The following is a 16,809-nucleotide window of genomic DNA, read 5'->3' on the forward strand; positions in this document are numbered from 1 at the left end:
CCCGAAGGGGACATCTGCTTCCTCCAAGGGCCCCAGCTGAAGGGCAGCAAGGCAGGGGCGGAGAAGGGGGCTCCTTTGCGGAGCCCACTCCCAGGGGTTCGTGGGGATCAATCATCTGAAAGCAGGAGCAACTTGTAATTTTATTCCCTGGGAGGAGGAGCCTGAGAAGTCGTCCGGGGGTGGGGATGAGATGGGGGGGGCGCAGGGAGGCCAGGGGAGCTGTTCAGAGAGGGGAGGGACTTGGCTAGATCTCCCAAGCCTTCTCCACTCTCCAAACTTTCACCAAACTCTTGGCCCCCGCCTCCCTGAAACCAAAACACAACAAGCTCAGGAGGAGCGGCGAGCGGCGCGGCGGGGCGGGCGGACTCGCGGCGGCACTGAGCCTCAGGAGGCTGATGCAACTTTCCCTTTAAGAAAGCCACCTGGGCGCACCGCGGTGCGGACCCGGCAAGCCTGGGCCGGGGGCTGCAGCATGGTAAGGAGCCTGGGGGAGGGGGGCGCTGCCGCCCGCGCCTCTGTCTGTCCCGCCGTCGGTCTGGGTGTTTGGTGGCTACGCGGGGCTGAGCCCCAGGACCAGCGGGCGGGCGAGCGTGCGTGTGTGTGTGTGTGTGTGTGTGTGTGTGTGATCGCGCATGCATGCGGGCATCTGGGGGTAAGAGTGTGGGTGCACGTACAGGGATGTCTGTCTCTTCGGAAAGGTCGGGGTAGGTGCGAGCGTCTGGGTGTCACCGCTGTCACCAAGGAGCTGAGGCGGGAGGGAACGCGGCGCGGGGCGGGGGGCGCTCCTGGAGGAGGGGGAGCTGCGTGCCGACGCCGGTTCGGTCCGGGGCTGCGGGAGCGGGGCTGTGCCGGCAGCGCCGGAACCAGAGCTTCTGTCTGAGGCGCCAGTGGGTCGGCGCGCCTGGGGCCTGCGGGCGCCGGGAACCGGTGGGCCGGGTGTCTGCGCCCCTCGTGCGGGCTCCTGCTCTCCATCTCCCTGCCGGCCGCTGGCCGGCCAAGCTGCCTATCTGGCCCCTCCAGCCGGCCTGCCTCACTATCTGCCCGCCCACTCGGCGGCCGGTTGAGGGTTCCCGCGCGCCAGCAGGTCCTGGGAAGCCGCGCCAGGGAGTCTCGGTGCCCTCGGGCTGTTGTCCTCGGCTCCCGGCCACGGCTTGGGGAAGGGGCTACGGCCGCGTTGTTCTTTGGGGGTTGTAACCCGCGCCCTCCCCAGCCCAACCTTCATTCCCGGTGCGCGTAGGGCGGGCCCAGGCGGTCGCAGGTGAGGGCACGGGCCTAGCAGCCTGGGGCGCCCACTCCCAGCCGGCGCCCCGCACCCCGCAGCCACGGCCCGCGGGAGCAGGTGGCGGGGCCGGGGCCGGGGCCGGGCGGGAGGGGGCTTTCCCGGAGGGCCGGGAGGGGCCTGAGCCGGCTCGGGGCGGGGCAAGGGGCGGGGACCTGGGCGCCCGGGTACTTTTCCACGGCAGGGACCGGGGGCGGGGCTGCCGCCTCCACACCAGCTGAGAGGCCCACACGTGGCGGCTGATGTAACGCCCACCCCCGACACCTCGCACCCCGATTAAGGCGGACGCGCCCCGCTTCGAGGAATCTGGGCGCTCCAGGCGGTGCTACAGCTCCGAAAGCGACCTCGCCTCTTCCTGCCGTTCCAGGGCCTCTTCTCAGCCTGCCGGCTGTTTCTTAAAGGAGCCGCGCCCCCTTTCGGGTCTGTACTCCGCAGGCCACGCCCCCTCGCTGGTCACTCTTAAAGGAGCCGCGTCCTCAGCTCTCTGACAGCTCCCGCACAAAGCCTAGGTCTGTTTCTTTGCCGAAACAAGCCTGATGCTGCGGCCGCTAGAAGATAAAGGCTGGCGAGCGAGGAGTGGAGAAGGAGAGAAGGACCTGAGAGGTTAAAGAACCCCAAAGTGAGGGAGCGTCAGAAGATTGGAGGATAGTGGGTGAGGGGACTGGTTCTAGGAAGGGACTAAAGAGCGACACTGAGCATGCCCAAATGTTTCCAAGGACCACAGAGAAAACGCCCCCTTACTCGGCCTACACTGCGACTGAGGCTCAGTGCCCAGCTCTGGGGACACAGAAGAATCACACCTCTGCCCTGGATGATCTCTCCAGCTGGTGGGGAAGGCAGATTGGGACACAAGTAACCATGCCACAGCGGCTACGTGTGAGGAGCATATTAATCAGATGTACACAGCGTGCTTTGGGGGTAACCGGGAGTAGCATTTTAAAGATTGACTGCAAATGGGAGGAGAAAGGAAGCCTTCTTGACGATAATGACATTGGGACAGGTTTTGAAGACGGGTGGGGTATATACAGATAGATATGGGGACAAGGGTGCTCAAGGAAGAGGGAACTGCCTAAGCAAAGTCATGAAGACAAGAACCCTCTGGGGATGCTGAATAGTCCCACGTGGCCGCCAGTGGCTGCAGGTAGCCGACCTTGAATCTAGGCAGAACTAGGGCCCTCCCCCACTCTCACAGCCCCTCCACTTCCTCCGTCACAGTGAATGGAGATTATGTTTCCTCCACTATCTCTCCTAAACTGTGAGGTCCTTGAAGGCCAGGAAAGAACCTGTCACCTTTCCGTCCCCAGCGAGGACTCCAGGGCTTGGCCCAGATGGACCCTTAAAATTGATTGACCTGACAGTCCTGTTTGGAGGAAAGGAAGACTGAGCAATGAGACAGTAAAGGTGGGCTGGGTCCTGTGACTACCCTCTCCCCATGCTCCCTTGGGTGGCTGACAGGCAACTCGAACCCAGCTCATCCTCTCCCCACTCCAAACCTGCAGCATCCCCAGCGTTCCTGTCTCTGGGACTAGCACAGGCTTCTTCCTATTATACCAACAGAAACCAGAGACCTCTCCTTATCCCTCACCCCCTAAGTCCAATTCACCACCAAGTCTCCTACCAAATTTAGGTTCTTTATTTTTCTCAAATCTCTGTACCTCTCCCCACCCCAGCATCACCTTCCTGAGCCAAACTCCCTCATCCCTGGCCTGGCCTATTCCTAATTGATTTCCTCTCCTCCCCTCTCCCCTCCCTCCAGTCCTTTCTCCACACTCATCTGGGGTGATGTTTTCAAAATGCACGTTCCACCAATTGCTCCTCCTCGTAGTTACAACTCTGCTTTAAAGACTTCAGTAGCTGCCATTGCCCTCAGGGTAAAGACCAAAACCGAGGCCCCAAAGACCCCGAACCTGCTTCTCTCTCCACCTCTGTCTTTGGCCACTTTCTCCCTCACTCTCTGAGCCTCAGCCTCACAGTCTTTGCATATAGTATTTCATTTGCTTGAATCTCTCTTCCTCTTCTCTGCTCACTGTTGCCGAATCATCCCCCTCTGACTCTTAAACATCACTTCCTCGGGAAAGTCCTCTGTAACTCTCAGACAAGGCCAGGCCCCCCTGGTGTAGATTTTCATAAAGAAGATCTTTCACTTTCGCACCCTTTATTGTAGGCTTTAATTATACACATTTGAGTCACCAGTTTCATTCATTTCCCCACCAGCCTGTAAGCTGCAGGAGGGCAGAGACTGAAGAGTTCTTGGTGCCCAGCACAGATCTGGCCCAGAGCAAGCCCGAAATAAATATTTGCGGAGTAAATGAATTGAAATGTGGCCAGCCCTAAATGCCTGCTGAACAATTTAGGCCGTATCCTGTTGCCTGTGGAAAACTGTTGGAGGGAATCAGGGCTTTAGGACTTTGGGAAGATTAATGGATTGGAGGGGAGGAAAAAGTGGAGGACTTGTAGAGTCAAAAATTAAGCACAAACTTCAGAATGTACAAAGGAAGTATGATTAGCCCCGTCTTCCAGATTGAGAAAACTGAAGCTCAGAGAGGTTAAGTAACTTGCTTGAAGTCACATACCTAGTGAGTGGCAGAGCCAGTTCCTCCTTCCAGGTCCCAGAGTCCAAGCTCTATCACAAGCTAACCTGACTCTGACCCACGTGGCACAGATGGAGAGCTTGTCAATAGTGGCCCATATATGGGTTAGGGGCAGGCCTGGTGCCTGGGTAATGTGGATGCCCAACCCCTAGAAGAGGGCCTGGCCTATCGTAGGCATTCAGGTGGTACTTTTTGAATGGATGGATGGGGCCTTTTAACAGAAATGGCAGAAGCAGGAGAAGCAGCAAAGCTTTACACCCAACTCATTGTCCTGGAAGCAGCCCCCAAGCAATCTTTTCTCCACTAATCTGTCAGCACCCTGACCACAAGGGCTGTATTTGCAGTGCTTAGGGATAACACCCTGGAACTTAGGTTCCAGGATGGAGTGTCCTCAGTTTACTCACCTGACCAGAGGGCGTAATGCCCAACCAGTGAGGTGGCTCTTAATAAATAATGCCGTCTGCTGTCATTACTGTCATCATTGTCATTATTATCATCATTGTCATTATTATCATCATTGTCATTATTATCTGTTAGCTGAAGAGGGACAGCTTTGAGGACAGCAAATCTAGAGTGTACAGCTAGGAGGCAGGGGTGTGATAAGCGAAGACAAGGGTATGATCTTCTAAGGGAGCACATCCCCTGTTCTGACTGCCCCCAGAAGACCAAAGCCACAAGCAGGGACCTCTTTAGGGAACAGTGAGAGGCAGGAAGGCCGGCCTGGGTGACTAACCAAAGGGAAATGGTCACAAGTCACATCCCTACCTGGCTCTGCCCTGGGGAGAAGGTTATGCAGGGCACCTGGTGGCCAGGACAAAGGCCTAAGGTAGCCAAGGGCTGGTTTGCATAGGCAAAGAAGAGCCTCTTCCTTCTCTTTTCTAGCCTTCCAGTGGCTTCCTGGGCCTGTGGGTGGGAAGTGGCCCTTGAAGGTGGCTGTAGGCGGGGCAGAGTGGCACAAAACAGCCTTTGGAGTAGAGTGACTCCTTGAGAGGACCCAGAGAAGGCCCCAGTCCTTCCTAGGACCAGGCCCTATGGAGCGTGAATGTCCTTGTGCATCTGACCCCGCGTTTTCCTCCCATAAGAGAATTCTTTGAGACCCCCTGAAGGTTGATTCCACTCCTGTGACCTGTCAAAAACTCCCCGCTCTTCCGTCTGCGTCCATCCAGCATTGAACCTGCAGACACCAGCAGCTTCATGGCCGCCCCTCCAGTCTGTCTGCCCCTCCTGCTCACCAGCCCCACCTCGCCTCTCAGAGGCTTCCTACAGAGATCTCTCCCGCTGACCTGGCCCCTCATTCCAAGGCCTCAGCCTTACCCATTTCCCTTCAACTCTATTCCACCAACACTCCCCGCAAGCTGAGCACCGCACCAGGTGCTGGGCACAGAGGGGTAGATGAAACACATCCAACCCCTCAGGGAACTGTCCAACCAACCCATGGTTGACAGACGTAAGCAAATGAGTTGATAAGGACACTGGTAGAAGTCTGCACAAAACACAGAAGAGGAGACAGGGGCTTCCCTGGTGGCTCAGTGGTTAAGAATCTGCCTGCCAATGCAGGGGACACGGGTTCGAGCCCTGATCCGGGAAGATCCGACACGCCGCAGAGCAGCTAAGCCCGTGCGCCACAACTGCTGAGCCTGCACTCTGGAGCCCGCGAGCCACAACTACTGAAGCCCATGTGCCTAGAGCCCGTGCTCTGCAACAAGATAAGCCACCACAGTGAGAAGCCCGTGCACCGCAACGAAGACCCAATGCAACCAAAAATAAATAAATAAATTTAAAAAAAAAAAAGAGGAGACAGTTTATTCACTCTGGGGTGGAGTGGGGGCAGTGTCAGGAAAAGCTACAGAGGAGAGGTGACACTTAAGCAGGCTCCTAAAGGATTTGTAGAATTTCACCTGGTGAACAGGAGGGAAGGTGTCTGGCAGGGGCCAGCCTGAGCATGGGCATGGCAGCGTTGTGCCTGCACATGCTGTGTTTGGTGTGCCTAGAGCTTCTGGTCCAAGTTAGTGACCTAACAACGAGCCTGCTGCCTGGAGCCCAAGCTGAGTGGCACCAGGATAGGGAAGGACCATCCTGGATGCCTGGCTGGGGTGAGGTTGGGGAGCATGTGCTGATCCACGTTGACTCCCCGTCAGGGGAAAGGTTGAAGCCATTCACACAGATGATGAAGGTATTGGACCCTGTCCCAGTTCTGTGTTCATTTTTTAGCTTTTATGGAATTGGGCATCTGGAGAGTCAAAAGTAGACCTTTGCCCATTGGGACAGGAAGTCTGAAGACCAAGGGATCCAGGGGAAGGTTTGGGAGAAGAGTGAGGTAGGAACTGGATTGAGGGTCATCCAGAAATGAGCAGGACAGGAAATTGTATGGCAGGGGTTGGGCCAGGGTGGGAGGGAAGAGAGGGCCTGCCAGCTGGTGGTCTGGGCCCTGCACTACCTGTTCTGAAGAGCCCTGAGGGCCACACATGTCCTGCCCTGCCTTCCTGGGCCAAATCCTCAGTGCATTCTCTGCTCTCTCCACAGCTCTTGAGGCCTGTGCTCTGAAAGGTGCTAGAAACAGAGCCTGTGAGTGTGGTCCGGGACTCCAGAGCCCCTAACCCACCGCCACCATGGTAGGAAAAGGTGCCAAAGCGATGCTGGTGAGTACAGGGACCAGACTGAAGGGAGGAGGGGGTCATGAGCACCATCCCCACTGGGGCCTGCTGTCAGCTGCTGGCCCTGACAGGAGGGCCTAGGAGGCTCCGTGGGGCCCCAAGTCTGGCACTATCAGGGCTCCTGAGTGCTAGGGCTGTCCCAGGCCCAGGTGGGCAGCCCCTCACCTAGCAGGTTAGATGCTGCCATGGCTCTGAGCCCATAGCAGTGCAGATTCCACCACAGAGCCCGAAAGGCATGCTAGGAGGCACGAGGCACACTCCCCACCCTCATCATAAGATACCCTAGAGAGAAGGCTGCAGTCAGTCCTGCTGGGAGGGCTGTCCTGTGGCTGACACCCAGGCACCCCCAACGCTGTGCTCTGCCTGCCGTGGGGAGCATTCAGCATGTGCTGATCAAGGGGTCCTCAGAGCCTGTCTGATTTTTTTCTTCTTCCACTCTGAAAAGTAACACAGAGCATTTCATTTCGAATCGTCTCCTGAGGCCTCCTCAGAAAACCTCCCTCTCCCCGTTCCCCAAGCCACAGCTCTTCACAGCTCACTGCCTCAGAGCACAGGAGAGGTGGTGAGAAGCGGTGGGCAAGAGCAGGGCCGGCTCACTGATGGACGGAACAGGCCAGCCCTGGAATCGGGAACCAGGAAAATACCCCAGGGGCAGTGGTTGTATTCCTTCTCTTGGGATCTTGCCTCAGGAACCAGTGACACTGGGCAGCTGTCAGGGGAGGAAGCCAGTGACTGAGCACAGCCCCTCCCATGGCTCCTCCCTTCTCCACATGGATTCTCCCGTTGCTGTTCACATTCAGTGAAAGACTGATTGGCCCAGGGTCTCTGCCGAGCCCTCCCCAAACAAGCCCTGTCCCTCACCAGGGATTTGATTTCTGGGACTCAAGTACTTGGTCCAAAGGAATGGTCTGGGGGAGGGAGCTGGACAGTCATGCTCCAGGCTCAGGACCCTCTATCCTGTCCTGTTCTGAACTTCCAGCATCCAGCCCCTCAGACCTGCTCTGGTCTGGCCCCCTCCTGACTGGAACAAGTCTGAATGCACTAAGCTTCTCAAAGTATTCCTCAGCCAACCTGAACTCTGAGTGCTCAGATGTGGGCAGAGCTGGAGGTCTCCTGACCTGAATACTTGCTAGGGGGTGGATGCTGTGATAGAATCAAAAATGGCCTCACCCTTCCCGGAAGTGCTGGAATTGCCATGGGCCTGTTGCAGGAAGTGGGCTGTGGCCCTGCCCCTCCCTACATGGAGAGTCTGTGTCCCATGAAACTTAAGAAACCCTCCGAGTACTCTGTACTACTCAGTACTGGCTGCTCTACCTTCTCTGGAGTGACCCTCAAAGGACTGGGGCAGGGAGGCAGGAGAGATGTGGAACCCACGTGGGCAACATAGGGAGCATGAATCACAAGGTCCCAGAATCCCTGCCGGAACTGAGCTTCCCGGACCCTGGGCTCTGCCGGCCAGCAGGCCAGCCCGTCTGTGGAAGGGAATGTTGCCTTGGGACGCTTGTTCCCAGCACTAGGATGTGCCTAAAGATAGCTGGGGCTCGATTTCCTCCGTCCCCTCTGACCTTTGACTTCTGCCCGCCACTGCTGCATCTGAGGCTCCATAGCATGTCCCCTGGGCACCCCCAGTGGTTGCTCGAGATTCTATTCCTGCTTCTTTCTCAGTTCTGCTTATGACCTTGGGCTCCGCTATTCTCGGGACCCAGTTTGGAACCAGTTCCGCCTCCATTCAGTGCTTGTCTCTAGGATACAGCCTCTGAGGAGCGCCATCTCTCCTAGCTAACCTAGGCAGCTGCGCCTGGACTTTATTAGGTGCCTGTGGTCCCCTAAGGGCAAGTGACTGAGGATGCTCCTTCTCTGGATGCCATGGTGGGGCAGAACAGAGGGTCTTGAGGGCCATGCATGTAAGCCAGTGGCACTTGGACCGTCCCAGGTCTGTGGCTTCTGTTGCCGTTTGTGCCCGCCCTGGTAGGCTGGGAGTAGGCAGCTGACCCCTGCCATGGGGTCCTCACTTCCATCCCCCTTTGCCCCAGGTTTGGGTATGAGGACAGGGGTCCCCTGGGTCTCTTCAGTGTCCACCCTATGTCATCCTTAGAGCTTCTGCTGGGCTCTTCATGTGGCAGGTGCCCCGTGGAGGGTGAGCCACTTCCCAGCACGTGCCCAGACCCACATGCCTGCCGCACGTGTCCCTCCCCCCGTTCCCAGCCCACATGGTCTCTGCCAGGCCAGCTCAGCTGCCTCCCTCACGCCTCAGCAGCTCCTAGGACAGGGCCGTGCAGGAACCCAGCTGGCCAGGGTGCCTCCAAGCCTGGGAGCAGCTGGGATGCTTGGGGGCACTGGGGGTGGGGGGTGGCGGTGGTCCTTTCGTGGAGACCTAGTGCCTCTATACACATGTGGGGCAGGGCTGCCTGGGGCTCGGAGGACAGGGAGCTGGAGGAGAGGAGCCCAGGACAACAGGAGAGCCCTACTGGGTCAGCTTTAACTCCACAGCTGCACACCAAGTCCACAAGCTGGCCAACTCAGTCCCCTCCCCTGTGTCCGCTCCCCACTCATACAGCATCTTGGGCAGAAAGGCCTTGGTGAGCCTCACTGGCCTCTCCCAACATCTTTTTTTTTTTTTTTGCAGTACGCGGGCCTCTCACCGTTGCGCCCCCAACCGCCCCCCACCCCGTTGCGGAGCACAGGCTCCAGACGTGTAGGCCCAGCGGCCATGGCTCACGGGCCCAGCCGCTCCGCGGCATGTGGGATCCCCCCGGACCGGGGCACGAACCTGCGTCCCCTGCATCGGCAGGCAGACTCTCAACCACTGCGCCATCAGGGAATCCCCAACATCTTTGAGTTCACTAGTTGCTTCTGCCCCTGGAAGCCTCATGATGAATAAGAGCAGTGTCACCTGGGCTAGAGCCCTGGGTACCAGAACATCTGAATCGTCCTAGAAGGCTTTTTTTTTAAAATTAATTTATTTGTTTGTTTGTTTGTTTGTTTTGGCTGCGTTGGGTCTTTGTTGCTGCACGCAGGCTTTCTCTAGTTGCAGTGAGTGGAGGCAGGCTTCTCGCTGCGGTGTCTTCCCTTGTTGTGGAGCACGGGCTCTAGGCGTGCAAGCTTCAGTAGTTGTGGCACACGGGCTCAGTAGTTGTGGCTCGCGGGCTCTAGGGCGGAGCTCAATAGTTGTGGCGCACGGGCTTAGTTGCTCCGTGGCATGTGGGATCTTCCCGGACCAGGGCTCGAACCCATGTCACCTGCATTGGCAGGTGGATTCTTAACCACTGCGCCACCAGGGAAGCCCCCCTAGAAGGGTTTGAAAACGCCACAGGCCACCTGGGGCTGCCCCACCCTGACCTGTTCTGTTATGCTTTGACAAGAGGGTTTGGATACTTCTTGTCTGCGGCAGCCATCACAGGGCCTGGTGAACAGTGGGTGCTCACCCAGCCCAAGTCCTGGCATGTAGCAGGTGCTCAACTAGTATGGGCTTGACACACATTGGGATCTCAGCAAGCACAGGCTTGACACCCCCCTGGCCCTCCCTTGGTAGAGGGCCTGTCACTTAGTAGCCACTCACCTAACATGAGTCCCAGCATGTAACAAGTGCTCAGCTAGTACAGACATGGCAAATATTGGGCACTCACTTAGCACAGTGCAAGGGGCACAGTGGGTGCTCACCCTGCTCAGGGCTGGGCGTATTTTGGGTCCTCACATGGCACAGAATTTGGCATGCATGGGGCACTCGTGTAGTGCAGGACCCAGCACACCACAAGGGCTCCCTGTGGGGCGGACACACAGTGGGTGCTCTCTTAACACAGAGCCTGGCACACAGTGGGAGCTCTCCCAGCATTGGACTTGGCACACACTGTGTGCCTTCCTAGCATGGGTTTGACACACAGTAGGTCTTCTCCTACCTCAGGCACCGACACACAGTGGGCACTCTCCTTCTATAAGGCCTAGCACAGAGAAGGTGCTCTCCTAGCCAGGACAGCCTGAGCAATGACTTAGATAATCAACTAGATGATCCTAGATGTGCAACTACCCCCTCCCCAGTGAAATGGACAATATCTAGATCCAGAGGAAAAGGCCCAACCTCCCCAGACTTCCTCTCCGGACCCAGGACCTGCCCTCCGTTCCCCTTGGTCTCCCTCCCCTCCCCGGCCTCCCTGGAGACCACCTACTCAGTCCTGCGGCCTCCCCTCCCCTCACACGGCTTCCCTGCAGCCCCGCCGCCCCCAGCACGTTCCAGTCCTGGCTCAGCAGGACCTTCCCTCGGAGTCACAGGGTACAACAAAGCCCCTAGACTCCTTGGCCCTCTGGAGGCATGCCCACTCTTATTAAGAAAAGTCAGAGGCGGGGTTGGGGGAGTCGGCCTCCCTGAGTGGGGCTGGAGCAGCTGGATCCCGCTAATGAGGCCTCATTACTGCCAGGACCCAGCTGGGCCGCTGCCGCCTCCTGTCCCCATGGCCAGAGCCAGAGAAAGCTGTCCAGCCAGGGCTGCCTGTTCTGGGCACCCAGCCCAGGCCAGGGCAGCCAAAGCCCAGAGCCCACCCTGGGTGGAAGTGAGCAGTTGGGCATCATGGGTGACTGGGCCTTCCTGGAGCCAGTGGCCCAGCCAGGGCCTTGGCCCTCAGTTTGGGCTCACAGGAAGTCCGCGGAGCGTGTCTGGGGACCCGGCTGCATGAGGCTGGCCCGGGGAACAGCTCAGCCAGTGGAGTCTGAGGCCATTCTTAGGAGACTTGCTTGAGCCGAGGTCAGTCCCCATCTTTCTCCCCAAAATGGGCATAATAACATACCTACCTCAAGGGGCTGTTGGAAGGATTAAATGAGTTAATATATATGTAAAGTGTTTAGGACAGTGTCTGGCTCATAGTAAGCACTTAATATGTATTATCTGTTACTATTATTAATAATGCTAATAGCTTCAAAGATGGATGGATATTATCCCCATCTTAGAGATGAAAAAATTAAGACCATGGGCTTCCCTGGTGGCGCAGTGGTTGAGAGTCCGCCTGCCGATGCAGGGGACACGGGTTCGTGCCCTGGTCCGGGAAGATCCCACATGCTGTGGAGCGGCTGGGCCCGTGAGCCATGGCCGCTGAGTCTGCGCATCCAGAGCCTGTGCTCCGCAACGGGAGAGACCACAACAGTGAGAGGCCCGCGTACCGCAAAAAAAAAAAAAAAAAAAAAAAGACCAGACATGTTAGGTGGCTTGCCTAAGGAGATGTATATAGTGAGAACTGACAGAGCTGGGGTTTGAACCCAGGCTTGTCTGACTCTTAAACTTTGCCCTTTAAAAAAAATGTCATCCTGCCATGTTCCCACTGGGGTCACCTCACTTACCAAACTCACAGGGAAGCTGTCCTTTACATCAGAATTCATACATGCTTCCATTTGACCGATGTTTACTAAGATCCTACCATGTACCAGACCTTTTGCCAACCTATCAGTTTCCAAAAAGAGCTATGCCTTCCCAGCACCAGAACACTCGTGGCCACCTTCCTGGCCACGGGTTTGTGGTGTCTCAGCATCCGCTGGAGACTGACCAGTGAGTGTGGCCTCAGGGAAGAGGGATTGGATGGGTCTGAGTGACATTCCACCCCAGCCATGGTGACACCTGCTAGACTGTGCCCAGCCCACTCGGTACACACTCCCAGAGGGAATACCTCAGGTTCTGGGTGATGCAGTACTAATCCTCAAAGGTCCTTATTCTGCAGCCACCCTCTTGGCTAATGCCATCGTCCTTCAGACAGGTGACAGCACCATTCACTAAGCCAGAGCTTTTTCACATGGTCAGTCATGTCCTCTGATGAGGACACTCCATCATCTTGGCTGGTTGGGAGTCCCCAAATCCCGGGAGGACTGCTTCAGGACCCATCACCCCCCAGCCCACAGCCTTCTAAGAAGTCTGAGATGCTCTGGTAGTGCCCTGTGGGTTGCGCCCCCTTCCCCCGTCTCCTTCACCATCTCTAGTGCCCAGTGGTACCCAACCACCTTACCAGGAGCCCACCAAGTGCCACGCCTATGCGCTCAGAAGCATCTGGGCCCCAGACCTCATTCTGGAATGGGACTGAGCCGCCCTCTCTCTCTCTCTTCCACGCCTGCTCTGCCTCACCCTGTGGCTGTGAGCGTGTGTGTGTATGTGTTTTGTTCCAATAACTTGCTGGGAACAAGGGAGAAACACAACAAACCCTGCGCTTCACTCTAACTGTGGAGCACCCGCGCTGGGCTGCATGGGGACTGGCTGGAGGGGGAGGGCCGGGGAGGGGGTAGGCAGAGCTTCAGGAGGAGATGAGGTGAAAGTAATTGATGCTGCCCAGCCAGCAGTGGAAGAGGCAGGGGATGCGTCAGTGTCGCCCGGGAGCCGGCAGAGGTGTGAATGAGAGGGGACACGCACACGCCGCGCCAAGTGCTCACCCTGGGATGGCCGCGGCTCAGGGACCTGTGGCCCCCTCCTCCCCAGAACAGGTCAGTCACCTTCCAGGAGGTCGAGCCCCCTCTCTGGTGCCAGGCAGACTGAGAGGCAGGGCTGGGGGTGGGGAGAGGGGCTGAGTGGTCTGTGCCAGGGAGGGGCAGGCACAGCCAGCCAGAGAGACAGACACCAGCAAAAGTGACCCAGAAACTTGCAACTGTGCAAAGGAGCGGGAAGAGTTAGCTATGCGGAGGCGGCACAGGGGAGGAGAGTGGGGCTACGAGGGCTCCCCCAGCCTAGGGACCTGCTGAGAATCTGCTCTGTGTATCAAAGCTGCATTGTCCTAGCTCCCGGGGAGACGGGCCGGAGGTGCCCAGGAATTGTACTAATCAATACAGCCCCATTGTCTGTGCCACGGCAGCTACTCCTATGGGGAGAGTGGTGAGGGGGCAGGGGGGCTTGTTACATGGACTCAGTGGTGAGGGTGGGGGAACAGGATGGGGCGACAGTCTCGGCTGCGAGGAGGAAGACCCCACTCAGTGTTTGCCAGTGTCTAGGACAAGTGCCCAGGTGTGGGGGGGGCACCGGTGTGCCCTCCTCCCTGGAAGCCAGGGATGGGCAGGAACGTCAGGCACGATGGGGCTGATGGCAGTGAGGGAGAGGGGACTGGGAAAGCCACCTTCCTTCCCTGTAGGGCATCCTGACTTGACCTTCGGAAGGCAAGAGAAGGAATGTCCTCTGGGGAGATGTGGGTTGCATTTGGGAGAAACATTATGCAGGGCTGCCCTCCACCTTCAGGACTGCCAGGGTCAGAAGCCAAAGCCACTTTCCAGAATGCGAGCCCGCTGCCAACCGAGAGGGGCAGAGACTGCTCACGGCTGCCACAGTGCAGGGCATGACTGCTGGGCTTCAGGGCAGAAGCAGAGCCCACCCGATGGCCCTATCACTTCTCCCAGAGCCTGGAGTGGAGCCTGGCATCTGTCTGCTCTCCACGATACTGGCAGCTCACTCTCTGCCAATCAGGGCTCTGGGACGAAACAGCACCGGGCATGTCCTTGCCTCTCTCACCTCCTATACGAGGGCCTGATCTCCTGACAGGTGCTCGGAGGCTTTCCTTGAAGCAAGAGGCACTAACAGCCCCTGCATACTGCTCGGGTCTGGGGTAGGTTTTCCCACGGTCCTGCTGCTCCAGCCCGGGCCCTTGACTCTTTCCCATGTCTGGATGAGCGAAGCCAGATGAAAGATGGAAGGCTCTGTCATTGCGGGGCAGATGTTGCCTGAGGGCCAGCCTGGATCCTGGATTGATTGGACCGACGGGAGAGAAGTTGGGGAAACAAGAACCAAGTGGTGTGAGAGGGTCACAGGGTCTCCTGAGGCAGCCACAGTTTACTGTCCTGGCTGTTCTGCCTGAATTCCCCACTGGGACTCAGAGAAAGTTGCCAGTGATCTGGATTTGGCTCAAGGTCAGTCTGGGATGTAGGGTCTTGCCCATTCTCCTCCACAAAGTTTGTCTTGGATGGGACTTCATCCCTTGAGCAAACCCTGGGGCTGCAGAGTCCTGGACAAGAAGCCTGCTGGATCCTAGTGGGGCCCGCCCTGCCCGGGCTGCTCCAGGATTCCTCAGTGTCCACCGAGAGCAGAGCTCACAATTCACAGAAATATCCTGTGGACACCGCTCTCGGAGGGCAGGAGTCGGGAGCCAGAGCACAACCGTCGCCCAGGGTAGAATCCTGGGCTGCCTCTGGGTCTGAGCATGAAGAAGGAAGGGACACCCCTGCGGTGGTGCTGGTGGCCGCCACTGGGAGCGGGCTCGGCAGCATTGTTTCTTTACACGTCGCTGTAGTTTCCAATTTTTTTTTTTAATGATAAGCTTATAATGATTTTATAATCAGAAAGAAAGCAATAACAACTTTTTTTTTTAAGTTGTTTAGAAAGCCAGTGGGAACTAATGGAAAATACAGGAGACAGTCAGAAATAGCAAATTCCAGGCAGGGCAGACCTACAGAATATTAGGAGATCTATTGAGGTGGTCTGTCTATCCCCTGATTTTACAGGTAAAGACGCTGAATGCTGAGAGTGGAAGTGGCTTGCCCAGGGCTGCTGAGGGAGCAGGCTCTAGAATGCTAGGCTTCTAACCCCCAGTGCAGGGTCCCGCCCTGCCAAGCCCAAGGTATAGAGGGAGATCTGGATTCTGCCCTTAGAGCTGAACTGCCTTAATTCCAGGAGTTCATCCAGACCAGTGAATAAGTAGAGGGCAGAGGGCTATGGAAAGGACTTATGTAAGTGACTGCTCGGTGTGGCTCACCCCTCTAGGCAGGAACAGGGGTGGGAGGTTGTGAACCCAAGACAGGTCAGCGACCGCTTCTAAGGGTAAGGGGCATGGAGGGTTTTATACGTATATGTCTGTACATGGCACGCGTCATGGAGGATGATCAGCCAGCCCACCCACACAGCCATGGAAGGCACGCCCCGTAGCCTGCATCCTGCCTGGCCTGGGGAAGCTCGGGCACAGGGCAGGGCAGGGCAGTCCCCGCCCTGCAGATCACTCACCGGGCGAGTCAGAGGTGAGGGGGTGGGGGGAGCCCCTCCAGGGAGCCCAAGGAGGAGGGGAGCAGCCCAGAGGGGCACCGGGCCACTCTGGTTTAATTCACCACCCAGGTGTGAGCGACGGAGGGAGGTTGGGGGAGCAGCGAGGGGCAGACAGGGTGAGGTGGGTGATGGGCAGGACCAGCCTGGAGACCGGCCAGTGGGCAGGGCCGAGCTGGGTTCGGCAGACAGGCCACCAGTCTGGGCAGACCAGGAGCACAAAGAAATTCTTTCGTGGGCACCTCAGAGCCAACAGCCTCTGCAGGGACTGTTAATATCAGTGACACGCTGTTCACCTAGCAGATCAAGAAAATGGGAGGCTTAGAATGGGGGAAAATTATGCAAGGAGAAAAAAAGTTGTGCAGCATTGAAAAAGGCTCACCAGCCTTGGGCGTCGCTGCCAGGGAAGGAAGTGGAGGGGCGTCCCCAGAGGAGGGCTGGGGGAGGAAGGGAACTAGAGCCCCTAGGACGCCCCCCACACACAGAGGGACCCTTCCCTCCAGTGTACTTGGAGGAAGGTTGGCTTCTTCTGTCCTTGCTGAGCGCTATGCCCTCACCAGCCAGGCTGCCTGCACATAGCTTGCACTGGAATTAAAAGTCAGAGGCCTAGCTGTGGACCAGGCTCCCGTGGCAGCATCCCATCCACAGTTCCTGAATGGGGCACCGCGGGGCCAGGGAGCAGCAGATGGTGCTGCTTCTGCCGTGAGCTCCTCGCACCTCTTGCAGGGTGTCATTTCAGCTCCTTCTGCACAGCAGACCCCTAGTGTTACCAGTTACTTCCCGCCACAGCCCAATCCCCAGTTCCAAGCCCCTGTCCCCCAGGCTCTGGCCTCCCCAGGTCACAGCCGGCAGGGCTGAACTGGTTAGCACAGGGCTCAGTGGTGTGCTGCTCTTGAATGGAGTGACCATGGGCCCTTGAGGGCTCAGTCAAGCTACTGCCTATGGCACTCAGCTGGGGGCATCATCACCCTCCCCGCCCCCTCCATGCCAGGGAAGGAGCAGACCTCGGAGGTCCAAGTCTGGTCCTGCTGCACTTGGTCAGGGGGCTGGGGCCAGGAGAGAGGCCTTGAACTTCAGACCTTGGGGACCTCGGTCTCTGCAAGAGGCTTTGCCCTTGCCCAGCCCATGAGGCCATCCTGGACCCTCAGTTGTCTCTTTTACAGCTGTAACCGCTGCTTCGTGACCCCACCCATGTACTCCACAGCTGCCACAATCCCCCATTGTGCCCCTAAGTAAACAAGCCTTGGACAGAATAAAACTGTTATTGTAGGATCAACATATATGAGCCCTATTTGGCTTGGATTT

At 57.5% G+C, this 16,809-nt stretch overlaps 1 protein-coding gene across 4 annotated transcripts in view; it reads left to right on the forward strand.

Annotated features, from left to right (window-relative positions):
• Positions 1 to 233: 233 nt before the first annotated feature.
• SLC6A9 (solute carrier family 6 member 9) overlaps positions 234 to 16,809 on the forward strand; it is a 31,991-nt gene continuing 15,415 nt past the window's right edge. The window contains exons 1-2 of one of the 4 annotated variants that reach the window (XM_081226613.1): positions 234 to 475; positions 6,394 to 6,509. In XM_081226613.1, the coding sequence (XP_081082739.1) occupies positions 6,480 to 6,509 (30 nt within the window). In that variant the 5' untranslated portion in view covers positions 234 to 475; positions 6,394 to 6,479. Of the gene's footprint in view, positions 476 to 6,393; positions 6,510 to 16,809 lie in introns of those variants that run through there. The other 3 variants (XM_081226612.1, XM_081226614.1, XM_081226615.1) reach the window with 3 other exon arrangements.

The sequence above is a fragment of the Mesoplodon bidens genome (assembly GCF_964165515.1).
Source record: "Mesoplodon bidens genome assembly, chromosome: 2".
Taxonomy (NCBI): domain Eukaryota; kingdom Metazoa; phylum Chordata; class Mammalia; order Artiodactyla; family Ziphiidae; genus Mesoplodon; species Mesoplodon bidens.